We start from the raw sequence: 20402 nt of genomic DNA on the forward strand, positions 1-20402 counted from the left end.
TGCTCACACACCTCTCATGGCTCCCCATTTCCCTGGAGCTGATTTTCAGGGATCTGGCAGGTATGGCCAAGGTGAAGCTAGCAGAATAAGTGAATAGTAATGATAATATTTTAGGTTCCATTTACAGCCCTGAGCCCAGCCCTTTGCGTGCATCAGCCCTGGACCCCACAGTGAGGGGTCTGAAGTCCCTGGGGCCCCAGACAAGGCAAGGCCAGTCTCAAGTCCTCGCTGACTCCAGAAGGAGAAGCTGTTTCCTGCTCACTTCTGGATTTACGCCAGAGTTGCAGGGGGAGGGGGTGTCTCAGACCCATCTTCCCAGCCTCTCAAGTTCTGGGCCCTCAGCCAGCAGCAACCAGGTCTGCAGACTGGGTTGACCCCTGGTGGCCAGCAACGGAACAAAGCGGTTAGACTCTCATCCCTCCCCTCAGCCTCACCTCCTCCTTTGCAGAGGGGGAGGGCCCTCCAATTCCCCCCCAACCCCAAGTTGGTCCTCTCCCAGTAAAGGCCTTGATCAGGCACCACCAAGCCACCTCCAAGGTGGGTGGGGGGATAATAAGCAGGACTGGCTGAGGGGGGGATCACAGTTTCAAGTGCTGCTGTTCCCCTCCTTACAGCAGCCTCTTTAGAAATTTTTCAAAACAAATTTTAATTATTTTAAGGGTAATACATGCACATGACTTTTAAAATGCAAACTTTACAAAAAGGTATACAGAGGAACTTGAGACTGCTTCCCCCACCGATCCCCAGATCCCTGATTCCTTTTCCAGAGGCCACAGCTGTGACCAGTGTTTCCTTCAAGGATATTTGGATAAGTTTCCCCCAGTCCCGAATTTTAAAAGACGTACACAAATTATTGCTCTCCTGCTTTTTACATTAATGCGTCTCAGAGAAGATCAGCTTTGGCCTTTTTAACAGTTTTATAGTGGGAATTCCCTGGTTGTCCAGTGGTTAGGACTCTGTACTTTCACTGCTGAGGGCGCAGGTTCAATCCCTGGTCAGGCAACTAAGATATGCAAGCCGGGCAGCTTGGCCAAAAACGAAAAATAAAAAACCCCACACAAACCAGTTGTATAGCATTCCATGGTGTGGATGGACGGACGCTCATTTAAACAGTCCCCAACTGATGGACACTGAGGTTGTTTCCAATTTTTTGCCCTCCCAAGTGGTTGTACTAATGAGCAGTGCCACCAGCAGCGTGTGGGACTGCTTGCTTCCCAACAGCAGTGCCAACACAACGTGTTCACAAACTTTTAATTTGTTTTTATTTTTGTCTTTGACAAACTAAAGGGTAGAAAGCGGTATCACATTTTTTTCAGTTTGCATTTCTTCTCTAGCAGTGAGATTGGGCCCCTTTTTCGTATATTTCTATGAACAGGCTGCCCATGTTCTTTGCCCATTTTCTACTGAGTTATTTTTTGAAAAATTAATGTAGAATAGATCCTTACATAATAAGGAATGTAGTTTATTCCTGGATATAAAAAATTATCTGAAATGGATCTTTCTTTTCTTCGAAAGGATTTTCTACCTAGTTTAGATATAGGAAAGTTTCCATTAATTCTCTTGGGTTTTCTATATATAGTCATACCAACAGCAGATAATATTATTAGGTTGACTGTTTCTGAGGCATTCCTGCCAAAAATGCCAATTAATCATGAGGAAACATCACAAAAACCCAAACTCAGACACCACAAAATGACTCGCTTGGGCTTTTTAAAAAATGCCAGTGTCATGAAAGGCAAAGACAGATTGAGGAATGTTCCAGATTAATACAATGTGTAAGCCAGGATACTCTTTTGTTACAAAGGACATTATTAGAACAGTTGGCAAAATCTGATCACAGTCTGGAAATTAGAATCTAAGTGTCCATCGATAGATGAATGGATAAAGATGTTATATATATATATATATATATATATATATACACACACACACACACACACACACACACACACAATGGAATATTACTCATAATATTCTCATAAAAAAGAAATCTTGCCATTTCAACAACATGGATGGATCTAGAGGGTATTATGTTAACTGAAATTCGTCAGGCTGAGAAAGACAAATACCATATAATCTCACTTACATGCAATTGTTGCTATTTTGATGACCTTCAGAATTTTTCTCATCTGATCCATTTAGTATGGCGAATTTTATTACCAGACTTCCAAATATTGTACCATCTCTGCACCTCAGGCATAAGTCACTTTGTTATGGTGTATCTTAAAAATGTGTTACTTGGTTCTCTGCTAAAATTCCATTTGGGAGTTTTGTACCCTCTTCATAGGGAGAGGGGTCTGTAGTTTTCCTATTGTGCCATTTTTGTCAGCTTTTGGTGTCAAGGATATGCTGGCTCTCACCATTCCAATCACTCATTTTACAGGCAAGGTAAACTGAGGACCAGAGAGGAGAAGTAACCCCTTCAGGTCACTCCCAGGTCAGGGCTGGACCCTAAGTCCTCACGTCTGTGGGATGAGGGCCACACTGTCCTTGTCCTTAGAGGGGACTTAAGTCCCAGCTCTGCACTATCTCACCTTGTGACCAAGTGGACCTTAATTTCCCCATCTGCAAAATAAGCACTAGATGGTCAAGGAGAGGGTCGGGTCTTCTTTCTGCACAGTTTCCGTTCAGGGCGGCTGTCGGTCGAAAGCTGAGCGTTGATGGGTGTCGACTGAGCATCTCATCCAGCGTGGGTATCTCTGTAAGTGTCCCAGCAGAGCCCCCAGTGTCTGTCCTCCTGGCCTCGAGCCCTGATCCAGCTGGGGTCTGACTCACCCTCTTGCGCGCCGCGCTGGTCGCCTGCAACCCCCGGAGGTTCCCGGGCGAGAGCGCGAGCGAGGGTTGGGCCGAGGTCGGGACCCGGAGCGGGTCCGGGGGAGTGGCACTCTGCGCTGGGGGCCCGTCTGGGCTTCCAGGGCGTAACTGCCGGGAAGGAGGGAGGGTCCCGTCAGCACCTGGACCCCCCTTCCCCAGAGACCCTCCAGCATTCTTCCGCCTTTCCTGGGAACGCCCCCTCCCCGGAGATCCCATGCTCCAGGATCCCTCATTCCTTTTCCACCCCTGGCCATTTCCAGGACCCCTCCCCATGGACTCCCAGCCTTTTCCCCAGAAGCTCCGCCTCCAGGCCCCCGGCCCCGCACTCGATACTCGATTTTTCTTGCATCCTCCACTTGCACTCCCCGCCCTCCCCGGAGCCCCCAGTATGCGCCCGACCCCAGGGACCCATGCCTCCAGAGTGCCAGCGCTAACGTGGGGGATTCCTGTCCCCAAAGAGCGCCTCCCCCGCCCCCCAGGTTCTAACTCCTGACCTTCAGGAGGACCTTGACTCTCCACAAGGCCCCGCCCACATGGGCAGGGGCATGGGCTCGCCCTCCGCCGGACCCTTCCCGCCCACCCCTCACTCACACTTGCTCGCGCAGCGCCGCCTCCCGGGCTGCGCAGGCTTCACCCTCTGCCTCCGCCGCGCTCGCGCGCCGCTGCACCGCGTCCAGCCGCTGCGCAGACTCCGTGGCCACCGCCTCCCAGCGCGCCAGGGCTTCTGCGGGCGCAGGGGGCAGGATCAGACTGGAGACCAGGCTCCTGCCCCTCGCACACCGGCTACGAATTCATAGTCTGCCAACTATTTGCGTGGTTTGTTTTATTTGAATTAAGTTTGTGTGCTGTTTGCCTGACCTTTACGTGTCATTTGCATAGCTTTTCATAGGTTTACATTACTTTTGGGAGTCTCTGCACGGCGTGTGCATATTTCGTTGTATTTGCATTGTTTTCTGACATTCGCATGACCTTTGCATATTATGCGCATTTCTTTCACAAGTTTTCGCGTTCTTCTGCTTTACGTTTGCACCTGTACGTGTCATTTGCGTAGGTGGGAACCTTCTAGGCTCCTCCCACCTCTAGCCCTGCCCACCACTTTGCACCCCAACACACCTGTCAGCGCCCCGTTCTCAGCCCCCATCTGGGTCCCCTGAGCCTTGGCCTCGTCCATCTCAGTCTTCAGTGTCATCAGCTGGGTCTGAAGCCGACTCTGCGGAGTGGAGGGGAAGTGAGGGGGGGAGGGGGAGGGGAGGAGTGAATTGGCCCCGCCCTTTCTAGGGGAGACTGAGACTACACTGGTGTTCCTTGAGCTTTATTTGGACCTTTGGGGTTCTGTAGTTGTAAAACACAGAAGTGGCCTCTGAAGTCTGGGGTACCGAGTGGTGACAGGTGCCTGCCTGGAAGAAGACCTCTGTCCAGGTCAACCGGCCCCTACTCCAGGCCAGCTAGATGTAGAAAAGGTTTAGCTCTGCCGACAGGATCTGGTTCCAATCCTAGCTATATCGAGACTCGCGAACTGGGGTTTCAGACCAGCACAAGCCAATTTGATGGTTGACAATTGGGTTTCTAGGGTATACTTAGTCACCTCTGTGAGACCGTTGCAGTAGAAGTGGAAAATGGGGTTTTTCTTTCCTACGAGCAAGCCGGGAAAACAAAGGAATGAGTGAATGGCTATAGAAACAGCAAAAGCAGGACTATAAAAGTTAAGCAATCCTAGTTTCACTTTAACTGTTACTAATCTGTAGTGCATGCAACTAGAATTGTCCTACACAAAGCTAATTCCTTAATCACTCTCTGACTCTATATGAATTATATCCTGCACCTGGCATTCTTTTCTCCCACACTCCCTTGTAACACTTCCTTGTAGCTTTCTTCATTTCAGAGAGAAGGTCACCGGCGATAATCTTGGAGATGACCAGACCCAGTTATGGAGCTGCCTGATGTCAGCTGTGGCCGTTTTGAAATTTCCCAGAAGAAAGATGAATGCAAGTCCATCACTGCCTTGATCCTTATCACCTACCCCAGACTACAAGCCCTGACTATAAGACTTCTCCCTATTCCCCCAGAGAGGGGGGCACAGTTTTTTTGAGGTGCTAACCTGCTGTGTTCCCTCTTTGCCTGGCAAAGAAATAAAGCTACTCTCTATTTCCTCCAAAACTCTGTCTCTGTATTTCTATTTGGTACCAGTGTACAGAGGCCAAGATTTTGGCAACAAGACATTCTGCAAAACCACTGGCCTGACTTCCTCAGAGAATCCTCCATCGAGAGGCAGAGACAGAATTTGAACCCAGTGCAGGCTGCTCTTAACCTCGGCTACCCCAGGCCTTTCCCTTAGGCAGTCAGGAAAGGTGTAGGGATGAATTTTCAAAAGGCATGAATTTTCAAAAATTCATACACTGCCCAACCTCTGCTGCGCCTGGGACACAGGGGTACACAGTAGTTACTCAATAAACGTGAATGGTTGGGACTTTGAGGATGATTCTTCTGCGAGGTCCAGGGCTGGGAAGGGTTAAGGAAGAGTTTGAAGGGGGTGGCAGGAGGAAAAGGGAGGACCTGGCTGGTACCTCCCCCAAGAGGCCAACTTTAGCCTCCTAATTACAGGTGACATGAATGTCCCTCTCCCGAAATAGGGCTGCTGTACACTGGCTGGGAGGTGGGATGTTGAGTGGGTACCTAGGGGGAGGGTTAGCACAGGGCCTCCCCAGGTGGGCTTAGGGGTCTGAGGCTTCCCTAGCCTCCACCAGTGATCTGGCAAATAGCAGAGGACAGTGACACCTTCTTGGTCAGAAGGTAGACTCAAGGCTGAACTGGCATTGTAGGAGTTGGAAGGAATTACGTGTGTATTCTTATTTTGCCTCCCTCAATTGAAGAATGGCGGAAACCAAGGAACAGGGCGGGGGTGGGGGGGAGCCCCAGGGATGTGTGTGCAACCTCTCCCCCCCTATATTCTGGATTCCCCAGCCCCCCACGCTGCCCACCTACCTGGCGGCCCTCACAGGCCCTTAGGGCCTCCTCCAGCTCCTGTCGGACACCCTCGGCCTGGTTCAGCTGCCTGGTCAGGGCCTCCTCGCGCTGGGCAGCCTCTGCCAGCCGGCGCCGAAGTTCCTCGACCTCGGGCTCCAGGTCTCCAGGCGGCGCCGTGGTGTTGGCCCCTGGCTCTGGGCAGCGAGGCCTCCGGGAGGCCGAGGCGGCCAGATTCCAGGCCAGCAGGGCTGCTCCAGCCGCCACCGCTGCGAGAAACACCGCGGCCCCGCACAGGGCGAACACTCTCCAGGCGCGCCCCGGCTCCGGCCCCGGCTCGGCCATGCCGCCGTCCACAGCTCTGGCCCCAGACGGCCACGAGCATTTAATTGGCACCTTGGGACGCCAGGGACACCCACGGTTCCGCCCTGCCTGGCGGTGGCTTCGAGTTTTTTGGGAGGGGCTGGACCCACGCCAGGGGCCAGCCCAGGCTAGTGGAGCCCAGGACAGGACTGGGGGGTCCTGGATTCCAGTCTGGCATCTGCATCCCACGTGACCCTCTGAGCCTCAGTTTCCCCCTCTGTGAAGCGGAGATGACAGTAGCTCCTGTCTCGTAGGGCTTTGTGGGAATCACTCGAGCACATCTGCGCAAAGCACCCATTTGCACAGGGGGCGCTTGGCGAGGGTCTGGGGGCATATTGTCCCCATTCTGTTCATTGAATGACCAAGCCTAGAAGACGGGAGGCTACTCGAGCAATTGAGGCCGGCCTGGCTCAGGCTGCCACACTTTTTGTGACTGGCTGTGAGGACCAGAGGGTAGACGCAAGGGTGGATCCGTCCCATCTCCCTGCCCGTTCTTCACTAGGCCACCAGGGGGCGATCTTACAACGTGAATCAGATCCAGGCGCGTTCACACCGTTCCCCAGACTTCCCTCTGAGTCAAATCCTCCTCCTCCCCCTCCGCCCTCTTTCCCCTTATCTCCTCTTGGCCCTCCTCCATTTCCACCTCCTCTTCCTCCACCCCACTCCCCCGCTTTTTCTCTTCCCCCTCTATCTCCCCGTCTTACCCTTCCCCCCTTCCTAATCCTTCCCCCTCCTCTTCCTCCCCAGCAAGGCCCCTAGCAGGTCTTCGATGTCACTGCCTGCTCTTAGCTCCCTCCTGCCCTCCTCAGCGCTCTTCAGGCCGGCGCATTCCTGCCCCAGGGCTGCCCGAGAGCCCTCTCCTCCCTCTTTGCCCCGTTAATAGTTGCTACCAGCTCTCCCCCTGTCCACCAGTGTGTCTCCTCCTCCAGAACCCTCCCCCTTCCCCACTAACTCAGGCCCCCTTTTTTTTTTTTTTTTTTTTTTTTTTTGCGGTAGGCGGGCCTCTCACTGTTGTGGCCTCTCCCCTTGCAGAGCACAGGCTCCGGATGCGCAGGCTCAGCAGCCATGGCTCACGGGCCCAGCCGCTCTGCGGCATGTGGGATCTTCCCAGACCGGGGCACGAACCCGTGTCCCCTGCATCGGCAGGCGGACTCTCAACCACTGCGCCACCAGGGAAGCCCTCAGGCCCCCTTTTGATCAGCTCTCTCAGCTCTGCTGTCCTTTTACCTGTGTTTGATTCCTGGCTGCCTCCCCCATCAGACTGGGTGAGCCCCTAAAAAGCAAAGCCTGCACCTGCCCTGTTCACACTGCCACCGCGTGGGCCTGGCACACAGTAGTTGGGCAGAAATGTGAGCTGAGTGAACACTATGAACTAGAATCTGTGTCCCTCCCTGACGTGCCCTGCCCCCCCGCCCCCCCAATTCCACATTAAGAAACCAGAGCCCAGAGAGGCTAAGTCTCAGGCCAGGGACACACAGCAGCCACAGGTCACTGCCAGATTCCTGCTGAAGCTGGAATCCCCCCAACAGCCAGCCAGGGAAGAGGGGCATTTTTAGGAAAGAGAGACGTTTATACCCTGGCCATTGGGTGCGAATTTAGGGGAAGAAATTGAGTAGGTCAAACCCGTAATATTGGGGCAAACCTGCCCCCTCCATCAGCGAAACACAGCCCAAGTATGGTGGGGGTGGGAGGCACAGCTGTTTTGGGACTTTCCAGTAGCCCAAGCTGGGAGTTGTGGGGGAAGATGTTGAGTGGGGATGGGAAAGGACTGAGGTCATGTGAGAAAGGTTTGCTTCCCGGCAATCAAAAGAACCTGCTGGAAGCAGAGGGTTCCATTGCCTGAGCAGCTGAGAAACCCTGAGCAAGTCCAGTCACTCCTCTGGACCTCAGTTTCCTCATCTGTTAGATGGGGCTGCCGATGGGGGTGGTGGTGAAATGACTCAGTCATTGTAAAGGGACTCCATGGGTGCGCCTGCTGAGCCCCCCTGTGAGCTGGGGACACTCACAGAACTGACGGGGACCCAAGCCTCACCTTCTAGAGCAGAGGTTCTCACCGGAATTGATTCTGCCCCTCAGGGGAAACCTGGTAATGTCTAGGGGCATTTTTTTTTGTTGTCACAACCTCGGGGTAAGGTGCTATGGGCCTCTAGTGGGTGGAAGCCAGGGATGCTGCTCAACTTGCTACAGTGCACAGGGCAAGCCCCACAGCAGAGAATGGTCCAGTCCAAATGTCAAGAGTTTGGAGGCCGAGAAACCTTGCTCTAGAACTTCAGAGTGGGGAGCTGGTGCTCCGAGCAGCAGGTGGAGACTAGCTGAGGCCATGAGGCAGGAAGGAACTTGACAAATCAAAATGCAGAGAAATGGTCACAGGGGCTGGAGCAAGAGGAAGTTAGGGGCCGGGGGTGGGGTCGGAGGGGCGTCAGGGGGGCCTGTTGCAGGGATGGGGTTTGGGGGGCCCTGGGAGGGCAGCGGGAGCCATGGAGGGGGGGCCCGACCATCTGGGCTCGGGACCATGGCGAGGGTAGTGCAGAATTCTGGGAATTCTGGGCAGATGCAAGGGACCTGCCCCCACCCCCAGCCACGCACAAGAAGTTGCCCGGACAATAGTCAGGATTCCAGGGGAACTTGGAGGAAGGAAGATAACAGAGAAGGAAGGAAGATAACAGAGGAGGAAGGAATTATGGGCCATGGGAAGATCCAAGAAAGTGGGTTGAAGGGTTTATCAGATGGTAGGCTTCAATTTTGAACACCTTCCAATTTTTGGGGGGAAGGTCCATGCCACGCAGCTTGCGGGATCTCAGTTCCCCAACCAAGGATTGAACCCGGGCCACGGCCGTGAAAGCTCAAAATCCTAACCACTAGGCCACCAGGGAACTCCCAGTAGCCTTCAGTTTTGAGAAGCAGAGAGGCTGTCTGGAGGAGGGGCCCCCAGAGCTGGGTACTGCAGGATGAATAAGAGTTTGGGGATTGGGGTTTCCCTGGTGGCACAGTGGTTGAGAGTCCGCCTGCCGATGCAGGGGACACAGGTTCGTGCCCTGGTCCAGGAGGATCCCACATGCCGCGGAGCGGCTGGGCCCGTGAGCCATGGCCGCTGAGCCTGCGCGTCCGGAGCCTGTGCTCCGCAACGGGAGAGGCCACAACAGTGAGAGGCCCGCGTACCGCAAAAAAAAAAAAAAAAAGAGTTTGGGAGATGGAGGAGGAGGGGGCATTGTGACACAGGCCTGTGTGTGTCTGCAGATCCAGGTTTGATCCCAGCCCTGCACTTTCTGTGGAAAGGGATTGGGAACCAGGACAAAGTGTCCCTCATCACATCCTCGGTTTCCTCATGGGACCGCCGCCGTCAGAAGATCCCCGCGAGGAGATGAGAGCAGAACACTGCAGGCAGGCTGACGAGGGTGCAGAGTTCTTTAAGACGATCCACATGGACAAGAGGGCTGGGGAGGCAGTGGGGTGGTGACTACCAGAATCGCAGGGATTCCTGAGAACATTCTAGAGCAGGGAAAGCTGGATGTGGATGTCAATGGGTGTCCACCCTGGCCCGCAGGGCAGCCCCCAGATGCTTGGGGGTGACACAATAACACTCTGAAAACTTGAGAGTAAAGTTTTCCCCCCCCAGAGGGGTGTTTATTTTTTTGGAGCCCAAAGACCCCAGAAGAAAGTGACTTTCTAGAAACCGTGTCAGCAAGAAGCAGGTGCCCCACCTTCCACCCCCATGCCCTCCTCAGCTCTAGGGCAGCCTTGGGCCAACTCTGCTACTTCTCCATGCCTAAGGTATCCCTCCAGAGCTGCCCTAGAGCTGAGGAGGGACCTGGACCCCTTAGGCTACCCCATCCCCCCTCTCCTCCCCACAACCATGTTGCCATGTGGTCCCCTCAGAACGGGCCAGGTCAGGAAGCCTCAAAGCGGGAAGCAGAGAGGGAACCGGACCAGTCCAGGTTGTAGCCTAAAAGACGTCAAAACAGGGACTCAGAGGCAGATACAACACAGGCTTCGCACCCCCCCAAGCCCTGCAGCGCTCCAGGACCGCCCCCCCCATCTCCTCCCTGCTCACTGGGCTTTCCCTCCCTCTCCAAGATTCTTCTCCTCGGTGCCCAGCCCTCTGCCCCGCAGGTAGGCCACCTCCCCAGACCGTGACCCATCCCAGACTCCCGTCCTTTCGCAGCTTTCTTTTCCCCCGAGCTGCCCCCTCCTTACCGGCCGGCCTTCTGGGACCTCAGATCAGCAAAGCCTCGAGGACCACGACAACGACCACAGCGAACAGGACGCTCGAGCAGCTAGAAGAGCTGTTCTCAGCTGAGGCCTCACTCCCTCTTCTGGAGTAGAGATCGGTACAACTCAGGCAGCTGCCAGGCCGGCTCCAGCAGCTGGAGGCTGCGTCCCTAAGAATCTCCATTCCTCCCCTACCAAGTCACTGGGGAGGAGAGCTGGCAGCGGCCACCCCATGGCTGTGTGACACAAGGGACAAGGCTGGGACTTAAACTTTGCCCCCTGAGCAACGGGGTTTTTCGAAGCCAAGGGGGTCGCGAGTCTTCGGGGTGGGTGAAAGGGGAGTGGCCGGGGGGGGGTGCGGGTCGTCTCGGACCTTAGTCGCTGCACCTCCGCCAAAGTGTCCTCCAGCTTCTGCTTCAAAATCTTGACCTCTCCTGGTGGGGGCGGGTACAGAATCAAGGGGCGCGTCAACACACTGACCACGCCCACTCACCTGGCTCCAACCCGGGACATGTCCCCGCCTCTAGCCCCGCCCTCATTCAACCCACGCTGGGAAACCTGGCGTGCTTCCCCGTCCCCTACTCCAAATGGAATCTGGCCCCATCCCTCCCTCCCGACCCTAACCCTGGGACCCTCCCTCCTTAGTCCTTTTCAATAACTGGCCCACCCCTCTGAGCCCCCTCCGTGGAACGCTGGCCTTGTGCTTTTCTCACCCCGAAGCTCTGCCACCCGTGCCTGCTCCATCTTCAGAGAATCCCTCAGGGTCACCTGCGACGCGGGGGTTGGGGTGGGGTTTGGGAAACTGGACTTCTATTCTTGGGCCCTGGACCCTTCCTTAGGCCCTGGGATCAGAGGAGCTCGGGTCCAAACCCCCTTCAGTTTCCACTCCGACCGCCCCCTGCACCTCAGCCTCCCACCTTGAAGAGTGGCCACAACCTCCCACCCTCCCAGGGCCACCGATAAGGGTGTGATCCTCGAAATGGGAGTTTTGAGGCCCTCCCTAAGAGAATTTGGAAGCGCCTCATGCCCAAACTCTAGGAGAAGTTTCCAGATTCCCCGGGCTATTGCCCAAGAAGATTGAGAGGTCCTCCCAAAACCAGAACACAGGGGGGATTTCGGAGTCCAAGTAGAGGACCAGTGGGAGTTTCAAGGTTCCCCCATATCAGGACACAGATGAAACTTCCAAAGTCTCTCAGGATGCAGTGGAAGTATCAAGAGCCTCTCCTTTCTTTGGGACCTGGTGAGGTCCCGATCCCAACCCATAGAGGGGGCTTCTGCTCCCTCAAGACTGGGGCCCGAGGGGAGTTTCTAGCTCCCACACACCAGTGCCCTGGAGTCTGGAGATTCCCCCATATCCCAGCAGGGATACTGAGGCCCCTGATTTGGGTGCTCTGGGGAGTTTTAAGGCCCCACCCCACGCTAGCACCCTGGAGAGAGTTTAGAGGTCTCCAAACCCTGGTGGGGACATCCAGGGGGGAGTTTTAAGGTCTACCTTGATCTCCACGTAGACCCTGTAAGAACCCCCGCCAAGTACAGGGCCCTCTCTAGGGGGTGCAGTGGCTTACCACCGTCTGGTTGCAGGTGGCGGCCTGGACCTCCATCTTGTGTAAGACTTCCTGGGCCTGGGTCAGCTGGTGCTGCATGTATCGAGTGAGGTTCTGACACTCCCGCTCTGCTTGGAGGCCATCCGTGCAGGCCTTGCTGTTGGCCCTGACAGCGAAGATGAGCAGGGGTACAAGGAGAACCACCAGCATCCCCAGTAGCAGCAGGAAGCACAGGCACCGTGGCAGCTGGCAGCAATGCCGCACCGACTCATTCAAGTGGTCAACCATGGGCACAGGGTTGTAGTGATAAAGAGTAGGTGCCCTCCAGATCTGCCCGTAGGGAGTCTGGACGGGAGTTAGGGGAGGGCGCTGGAACCTCCTCTGGGCTGGGGCTACCCCCTTATTAGCATAGGAGCTGTGCTGACCAATGACAAGTTCGAGGAGGATCCTCTGACTTGGAGATACTTGAATGGGGCGTCTAAAGGCAGAGCCGAGCCCAGGCTTTCTGTTTCGGTTTCCTTTTTCCCTTTCCCAGAAAAAGAGGTGGGCTGTTTCTGCCTAATTTTGGCCTCGGGACTTTCTGGGTTGGTTGCTGGGCAGTGAGATCCTGTGGGAGGGGAGCTGGGGCTACCTGCGACACCCCCATCTCAAGTCCCTGCCCTTCTACTTTATGTTTCTAAGGGTGACAACTGCAGTTACTGAGTGCCTAGTGCATGCCAGCTTTGTGTTCATCTGTACCACGACCTGAAGAGGCCGAGGGCATTTTTGGTTCCCAAGTCCCCAGCTGGGGAAACTGAGGCTGAGAGGTGACTAGTGGACAGGGGACAGGGTCTGGGTCTGACTGAAGAGGCTGGGTTTTGAATTCAGGGGTCTCCCTGGTGACCTAGCAGGGGTTCACTTAGCATCCCTGCCCCTCCCACGCTGCCAAGGGGACCATAGGGTGCCATGGAGGGTGTCAGAGGAGGGACCATAGCCTGTGGGAGCGGGGAGACGGTCTGGATGGACCCACGAGACTAAGGCTGCAGTCCCCCGATTTGGCCACCAGAGGCTGCCCCAGCCAACAAACCAGGTCCCTGTTCTAGCTCCACCCAGGAACCGGCTCCTACTTCCACAATCTGCCCCTACCACGCCTGGACCCTAAATAAACCCTCTGAACTGTAAGCGAGCAGGACCCTATGGGGCCTTCATTCCTGAGTTGTTTTTACAGATGTGAAACGCCTCCCTCACCAAATGGAAGATGTTAACTACTTGATGGCCATGAGCATGTAGCCCCCAGGCCTAGTGGTGCCTAAGGATTGATCATGTTAACCCCTGTGACACCACCCTTTTACCTCACCATCAGTCAGTCAGAGAATTGTGCATGAGCTGATCACAGACCCTGTGACCAACACCTCCCCCCCACCCCGCCACCCCCATACCTGGCCTTTAAAAATGTTTTGCTGAAACCCTCCGGGGAGTTCAGGGCTTTTCTGAACCCCGAGTTCACGAGCCACCCGCCTCCTTGCATGGCCCTGCGATAAACCTTTCTCTGCTCCGAACTCTGACGTTTTGGTTTGTTTGGCCTCACTGTGCGTAGGGCACACGGACTTGTGCTAACAGAACCTCAGTTTCCTCATCTGTAAAGTGCGGCCATAACAGGAGCAGCCTCAGCAGGAGGGGCCAGTGAGGAGTTTTGAGTAAAATGCTTTGGCATCCAGTAGGCACTCAATGGATGTGTGGACGGCTGTGTGGCTCAGGGCAGGAGAGGTGGGTAATGCAGAAACATGACCATGGAGTGAGGAGCACATTTTGAGGAAAGATAATCATGTCCATCTGGAGCACGCTGAACCCAGAGGGCCCGGGGGTCGTCTGGGGAGAGGCCTCTAAAGGGAGTTGGACCCTGGAGTGAGGTTCAAGGAAACTCAGGCCACACTGATCTCCTCTCTATGTGGCCTGGGGAGCCAGAGCTTCCTGATGGAAATCGGCTTGATTACAGGCTTCCAGTTGCCGGCTGTGACCTCTGGAAGGCAGCTGCGTGCTTTTCCTGTGGCTTCTTCAGCCGCAGCCTGACCACAGCCCAGATTCTGTTGCGTCAGCCATTTGCCGTGTTTGCAGTCAGCTGGGTCAGATGGTGCATGGGGCCAAGGCCAGGGGCCCAGGTCCCCAGTTGGACATCCCTCTGCCTAGAAGACCCCCATTAAAACCACTCAGCAGCCAAATTGACAAGGGATCAGTGATGATCTTGCTGAGGAGGCCCAGGGGGAGCTTGTGTGTCCCATGAGTAGGGTCCTCCCTTCCAGGCCAGGACTCCAAGTGCAAAGACACGACCCTTGGCAAAGCTGACTTATTGGAGCCTCACTGTGCTGGCCTTCGGACTTTAGGGTCAGCTTGGGACCACGATTTCAGGTAGAGGCCAAGATAGTGTGTGAGCAGCCCTGCCTCCCTATGGGACGCTAGGCAAGAGATTTCCTCATAGCCTCAGTTTCCATAGCTGTAAAATGGGGGTAATCATAATAGAACTTTTGGGTGCCCTCCCCCTTACATTCTGCAACCAAAGCAAGTGCCTTATTCACCTCACTCTAGTCCCAGTGCTGCAAACAGAAAGTCTGTGGGTTTTCCCTCTAAAATTCCCAATGGAAATAGTTATGCCACCGTTCTGCTGATTTTAGCTTTGCTATTTTTTAAAGAATCATTTTATTTTGGTTTGCAGAAATATAGCGAAGATAGTACAAAAACATTCCATAGACCCCACACCCCATTTTCCCTACTTTGACCCTCTTACATCTGTATGGTATATTTGTTACAATTAATGAACAAATTCTGATTGATAACATTATTATTAGCTGAAGTCCATGCATTATTCAGATCTCCTCAGTTTGTCCCTAATGTCCTTTTTATGCCCCAGGATCCTCACGGGACATTTATGTCTCTGGGCTGAGACAGTTTTTCAGACTTTCTTGGTTTTGATGAACTTGACAGTTTGGAGTCAGGTGTTCTGTAGGAGGGCCCTCGGTTGGGATTTGTCTGGTGCTTTTCTCATGGTTGGACTGGGCTTTGGAGAGAAGAACCACAGAGGGGAAGTGCCTTTCTCATTACACATGTGTCCAGGGCACGCTCCCTCAGTGTGACTTATTCCTGTGATCTTGACCTTGATCACCTGGTGGAAATGGTGTCCATCAGGTGTCTCCACCATAAAGTTACCTTCTTCCTCCCTCTCTGCGCTGTGCCCTTTGGAAGGAAGTCACTGTTTACAGCCCACACCTAAGGGATGGGGAGTCGTGCTCCACCTCCTTGAGGACAGAACATTTGTGTAAATTGTTTGGGATTCTTCTGCCTGGGAGATTTGTCTCTTCTTCCTCATTTATTTATTTATTCAATCATTTATTTATATCTGTGTGGACTCGTGGATATTGATTTTACACTTGACATTATTTATTTTGTCACTCAAATTGTTCCAACTTTGGCTCTTTGTTACTTTTGACAAACTTAGTTCCACCAAAACATACTGGAACATTCCTTGTAGGCAAGTAGAAACCACATGCTCATAAGGGGTTCAGTTAAGAGAAGGCCACTATCATTCTCTGGGGCAGGCAGGGCAGAGACACTATTTTAGGAGAAGGGAGCACACACAAGGGAGATTTTTCTTTCCTTTTCTTTTTCATTTTTTGGCTGTGCCTCATGGCCTGTGGGATATTAGTTCCCAGACCAGGGATTGAACCCAGGCCCTCAGCAGTGAAAGTGCAGAGTCCTAACCACTGGACTGCCAGGGAATTCCCATAGATTTTTCTTTTTGTGGTTAATTATAAGAGAGTAATGTAAGACATTAAAGAAACACATTTCGTAAAGGACAAAAAGCTCATCCATAATCCTTCCTTCACTTAACTGCTTTATTTCTGTTCATAAAACTACACATGTATTTCATTGCATTGACAGAACACCTTACTCTGGGACATTGAGGTGTTTTCAGTTATATATATATGGCCATGTGTGGGCGACAGAGGACATCGCCATGCTTATAGGAAGGCACTGGCCCAGGGACGATTCCGCCCACAGCGGACATTTGGCAATGGCTGGAGACAGTTTCGGTTGTCACAACTGGGGGAGGAAATGCACTGGCATCTAGTGAGTGGGAACCAGGGCTGATGCTCAACATCCTATATAATACATAGGACGGTGACCCCACCACTACAGAGGATGCTGGGTCTCAACAGTGCCGAGGGTGAGATGCATTGCCCTGAAGGGTCTTAGGTGCAACTTAGGAATCAGACTCGACCTCAAATTCCATCTTGGCTCTGGACCAGCTACTTCACCTTGCTGAAATTGTGCTTTCTTTTTTCTTTTCTTTTCTTTTTTAAAAAATATATGGTTATATAGAATTAGCTTTTTAAAAAAATTATTTATTTATTTGGATGTGTTGGGGCTTCATTGTTGTGTGCAGACTTTCTCTAGTTGCGTCCAGTGGGGACTACTCTTCCTTATGGTGGGCGGGCTTCTAATTGCCGTGACTTCTGTTGCCGAGCACGGGCTCTAGGCACACGGGCTTCAGTAGTTGTGGCACTCGGGCTCAGTAGTTGTGGCACACGGGCTTAGTTGCTCCATGGCGTGTGGGATCTTCCGGGACCAGGGATCGAACCCGTGTCCCCTGCACTGGTAGGCAGATTCTTAACCACTGCACCACCGGAGAAGTCCCAGATTATGCTTTCTTATCGAATGGGTGTGAAATCAGCTCCTTCCCAAGTTGTTATGATGATGAAATAAATCAATATATCAAAAGTGTTTAGCTCAATACCTGGTGCCTTCTCATGCCCCTGTGAGAGTTCATCCCTGTCACCATTTGATAAGTTTGGATTCAATTGAATTTTTTCCTTAGATTGAGTTCCCATAAATGGGGTTACTGGGTCCCAGGGGAGGCATGTCTCCCTGGCTCTTGCTTTCCCTAAAGAGGAATCCAGAATTTAATCTATTGCCTGCCCCTGAGTGGATTCTTGTCTCTCTGAGTATGTCACAGTCATTCTTGTTTTCCTTTCAGCTCCTTCCATGGTCCCTGTTCCATCAGCTCCTCCCTCTCCTGTAAGACACACAAGCTCCAGAGTGTCCTCCACCCACATTGGACATTTCCCTGGGTCCACAGTTCAATCAGCACTCCTTTCTCAGTCCCAGGGCTGAGTGTGGGCATTCAAACCATGTTCCTTGTTGCAAGAGGTCACCAAAAGGATGTGACCTCTGGTTGAACTGGGAGCTGGACAGGGGCAATTGGAGGCTCCATATCTCTTCCTTTATCCTTGGAATGTGTATTCTGCCTACTTTTCTCATTTCAAGTCACTTCAAGACACAACCTTGAGAAAGTAATGCACTTTTGAGACCATCTAGATGATATATCTGACTGTACTCCCATTAAGGCCTCTGTATAAACTTGTAAGATTCTGGTGGGTGGGTGAAGATATCTACTCATCTTGCAGCCACACAAGACAAGCCTCATAAGTAAGTTCCCTTGCTTATTAAACCTGCCACCTACCCGTCTGGAGTGGTCTGCCTCTTTCTTCCATCTCTCCTTACCCTCTGTCTATATGAGCCAGTTTCAGATTTCACTCAAGGAATTCCAGAGGTTGGGAACCAACAATTGGTGAGCCAGCCAGGAGACTGAAAAAATGGGCCTTGGGGAAGAGGCATTGCAGGGGAAATTACAGGTTGGTCATCAACCTCTTTGTGGGGAAGAGTGGCCTGTATGTAGATGCTCATGGAGCTCTGCATAAGTTCAGGGATGTCCTGAAAACACCAACTGGTCTGATGTTCTGTTTGAGGAACTGTGCAGAGTGCACTTCAGGAAAGAAGGGAGATTAATGGATGCCACAGGGGGCTGTCCACTGATGCCCAACTAGAGGCTGAAGTTTGAGTTAGAAGTTGAGGGAAGAGCTGAGGTTAGAGAAGGATGTGAGGTTGTTCACTACTCTCCTAACTTTGGGGCTGATGGGCAACGTGAGAGAGCAGGATGTTAAGTTGGAGAACCGAGTGTGCTGTTTTGCAAAGCTAGGAGGGTGCAAGCTGTCTCAGATTAAGTTCGGGACACTTGTGACAAAGCCACTAAGAGGTAGGACCCCTGGGAAAGTGAGGAGAGTGAAGGGGAAGATGTTGTGGTGATTGACGGTGAAACAGACAAAGCACTCTGTGCTGTCGGACCCCTAAGACCAAAGAAAGCAGAAGCACAGCAATGACAAACTCAGCCAGTGGGGCAGCCCCCAGTTCAGGAAACATTCATGATGAGAGAGTGTATGCCTGCTGAGCTTATTGATATAGCATCTGGGAAAATTAATGAACATTTAATTTAAAATGGAGTGGGGAGGCCTGAAAGACGAGCTCTCATACCTTACCCCTCAGTGTCAATTCTGCAACAAAAAGAGATGGTACCTTTGCATCTTCAACAGGAAGAAGATTACTACTTTGCTACCCAGGAGGAGGAAGGGAGGATTTCTCTTCGCCTGGCAACGGCCCAACCAATGAGAGACTGTCACAACTCAGCCAAAGAAAAGCCACTACACTTCAAACTCCCTGTTTCCTCCAATGGATTCTTTGCTTATAACAGCCCTTCCCAACTCCACCCCTTCTCGATAAAAAAACGTTTCTCTCCTACGTCTCCAGACTTGCCTGTGGTTTTCCATAGATTGCATGTCCCAAATTGCAATTCTTTGCTGTTCCCAAATAAACCCATTTTGTTGGTAAAATAACTCGCTGTTTTATCGTTTTAGGTCAATATTACTTGGTATCTGAGAAGTGGGGTTCAGAGGAGACCCCCAGTGACTCTGAGGCTGGTGAGCAAACAGGTGTTGGTACCCACAGAGCCCACTGAACTCCCTGCTTCCTTGCCAACTCTTGAGTTTGAGGGTAAACTTTTCTCCTGGATTCAAGCTCTGCTCTTTTTGCGTTTTGAAAGTCTCCAGGCTTTATTTGGGAATCTGCTTATTGTATTTATTTATTTGTTTGTTTGTTTATTTATTTATTTTTGAAGGCTTCATCCTTTCTGTTAAATGCTTTGTCCTTTCTGTGAGTACTCATTTGGCACTTTGGCCTGACTTTTGTTTTTGAAATCAGGCTGTTTCTCCTGGAACTGTGCTAGTCCTCAGTCTAATTCCTTTTGGAACCTGGCTGTTCCTATTGCAACTGTGCTGTTTACTCCCCACGCGGGGGTCAAGCTGGTTCTTTTTTTTTTTTTTTTTTTGCGGTACGCCGGCCTCTCACTGTTGTGGCCTCTCCCGTTGCAGAGCACAGGCTCCGGACGCGCAGGCTCAGCGGCCATGGCTCACGGGCCCAGCCTCTCCACGGCATGTGGGATCTTCCCGGACCAGGGCATGAACCCATGTCCCCTGCATCGGCAGGCAGACTCTCAATCACTGCGCCACCAGGGAAGCCCGCAAGCTGGTTCTTTAAATGGGGTGAAGGTGAGGGCGGATCGGTGGGTTGAGCAGAGGCATACTTAAGTGGTCTGCGTACCACCTTGGCGGTGCTGTGCGCAGGAATCATGTACAGTACCCTGCTTTCACTGGCACCACAGGAATGGCAGTTGGTTTGTGGCCTTTCTGTATCTTATTGTTCATAACTGCCCCTACTGAGCATGCGTGTAGTTATTTTCAGTCCCTTATATTATAGTTTCTTTGTATTCTGTTGCTAGAGGAGACATTTGTCCAGGTGCCAGCCCTCCAGTAAAGGGTCCCAGGTCCCAGCCTGTCTCAAAACTTACCAACCTGGTTTTCCAGATCTATATCAGTTAGTCCACATGCTTGTTGGTGAGGGTCAAGACAAATATCGGATGAAACTAGACAAATGGGAACATCCTCTGAAAGAGATTTAGAAAAATAAACCCCTACTTTTTGGCAAGAAGCTAGAACATTTGCTGGACACCTCCACTGATCAGTTACAGGAGCTTTTCCTACACCTATTGACTGGAAAAAATTTAGGCTTGCACACAAAAATCTGATGAACCTGTTCATGACTATTATAATCAACTTCAGATTGTTTTCAAAGAAAATTCTGGTCTTCCTTCAGATGCTGAATCCACTTGGGTAGCTTTTAACTCTGTGTTTATTAGTGTGCTGAACTGGGATCTTTCTCTTTTAGTTAAAAGGACGAGGGTTGGGGCTTCCCTGGTGGCGCAGTGGTTGGGAGTCCGCCTGCTGATGCAGGGGACACGGGTTCGTGCCCTGGTCCGGGAGGATCCCACATGCCGTGGAGCGGCTGGGCCCGTGAGCCATGGCTGCCGAGCCTGCGCATCCGGAGCCTGTGCTCCGCAACGGGAGAGGCCACAACAGTGAGAGGCCCGCGTACCACAAAAAAAAAAAAAAAAAAAAAAAAGGACCAGGGTCGAGGCAGAAACTATGTCCACTCCAGATTTAGTTAATTTGGTACATCAGCTCACTCACACCCTAGATGAGTCACCTAAAAGAAAGACCTCCAAAATTCTTAGTTTTCAACTCTGAAAAATGAAGTTCTCTAAATGAAACCAAAACTCTCTAGTTTCTGCTATTATTGCAAAAAGCCAGG

General features: G+C 52.3%; 2 protein-coding genes across 2 annotated transcripts; both read right to left on the reverse strand.

The window, feature by feature from the left end:
- Positions 1–2484: 2484 nt before the first annotated feature.
- On the reverse strand, positions 2485–6120 carry CCDC194 (coiled-coil domain containing 194; the record flags this gene model as incomplete). The annotated part of the gene is made up of 4 exons (XM_081232720.1): positions 2485–2922; positions 3406–3538; positions 3928–4024; positions 5797–6120. The coding sequence occupies 4 exons, from the start codon at positions 6118–6120 to the stop codon at positions 2772–2774; spliced, it is 705 nt and encodes a 234-aa protein (XP_081088846.1). The 3' UTR covers positions 2485–2771.
- A 3642-nt stretch (positions 6121–9762) lies between these two features.
- On the reverse strand, positions 9763–12354 carry BST2 (bone marrow stromal cell antigen 2). The gene is made up of 5 exons (XM_081233153.1): positions 11913–12354; positions 11061–11115; positions 10721–10781; positions 10333–10451; positions 9763–10081 (listed from the first exon to the last, which is right to left on the reverse strand). The coding sequence occupies exons 1-4, from the start codon at positions 12177–12179 to the stop codon at positions 10352–10354; spliced, it is 483 nt and encodes a 160-aa protein (XP_081089279.1). The 5' UTR covers positions 12180–12354; the 3' UTR covers positions 9763–10081; positions 10333–10351.
- Between the last annotated feature and the right edge of the window lie 8048 nt (positions 12355–20402).

Source organism: Mesoplodon bidens (genome assembly GCF_964165515.1).
Source record: "Mesoplodon bidens genome assembly, chromosome: 4".
Lineage (NCBI taxonomy): Eukaryota > Metazoa > Chordata > Mammalia > Artiodactyla > Ziphiidae > Mesoplodon > Mesoplodon bidens.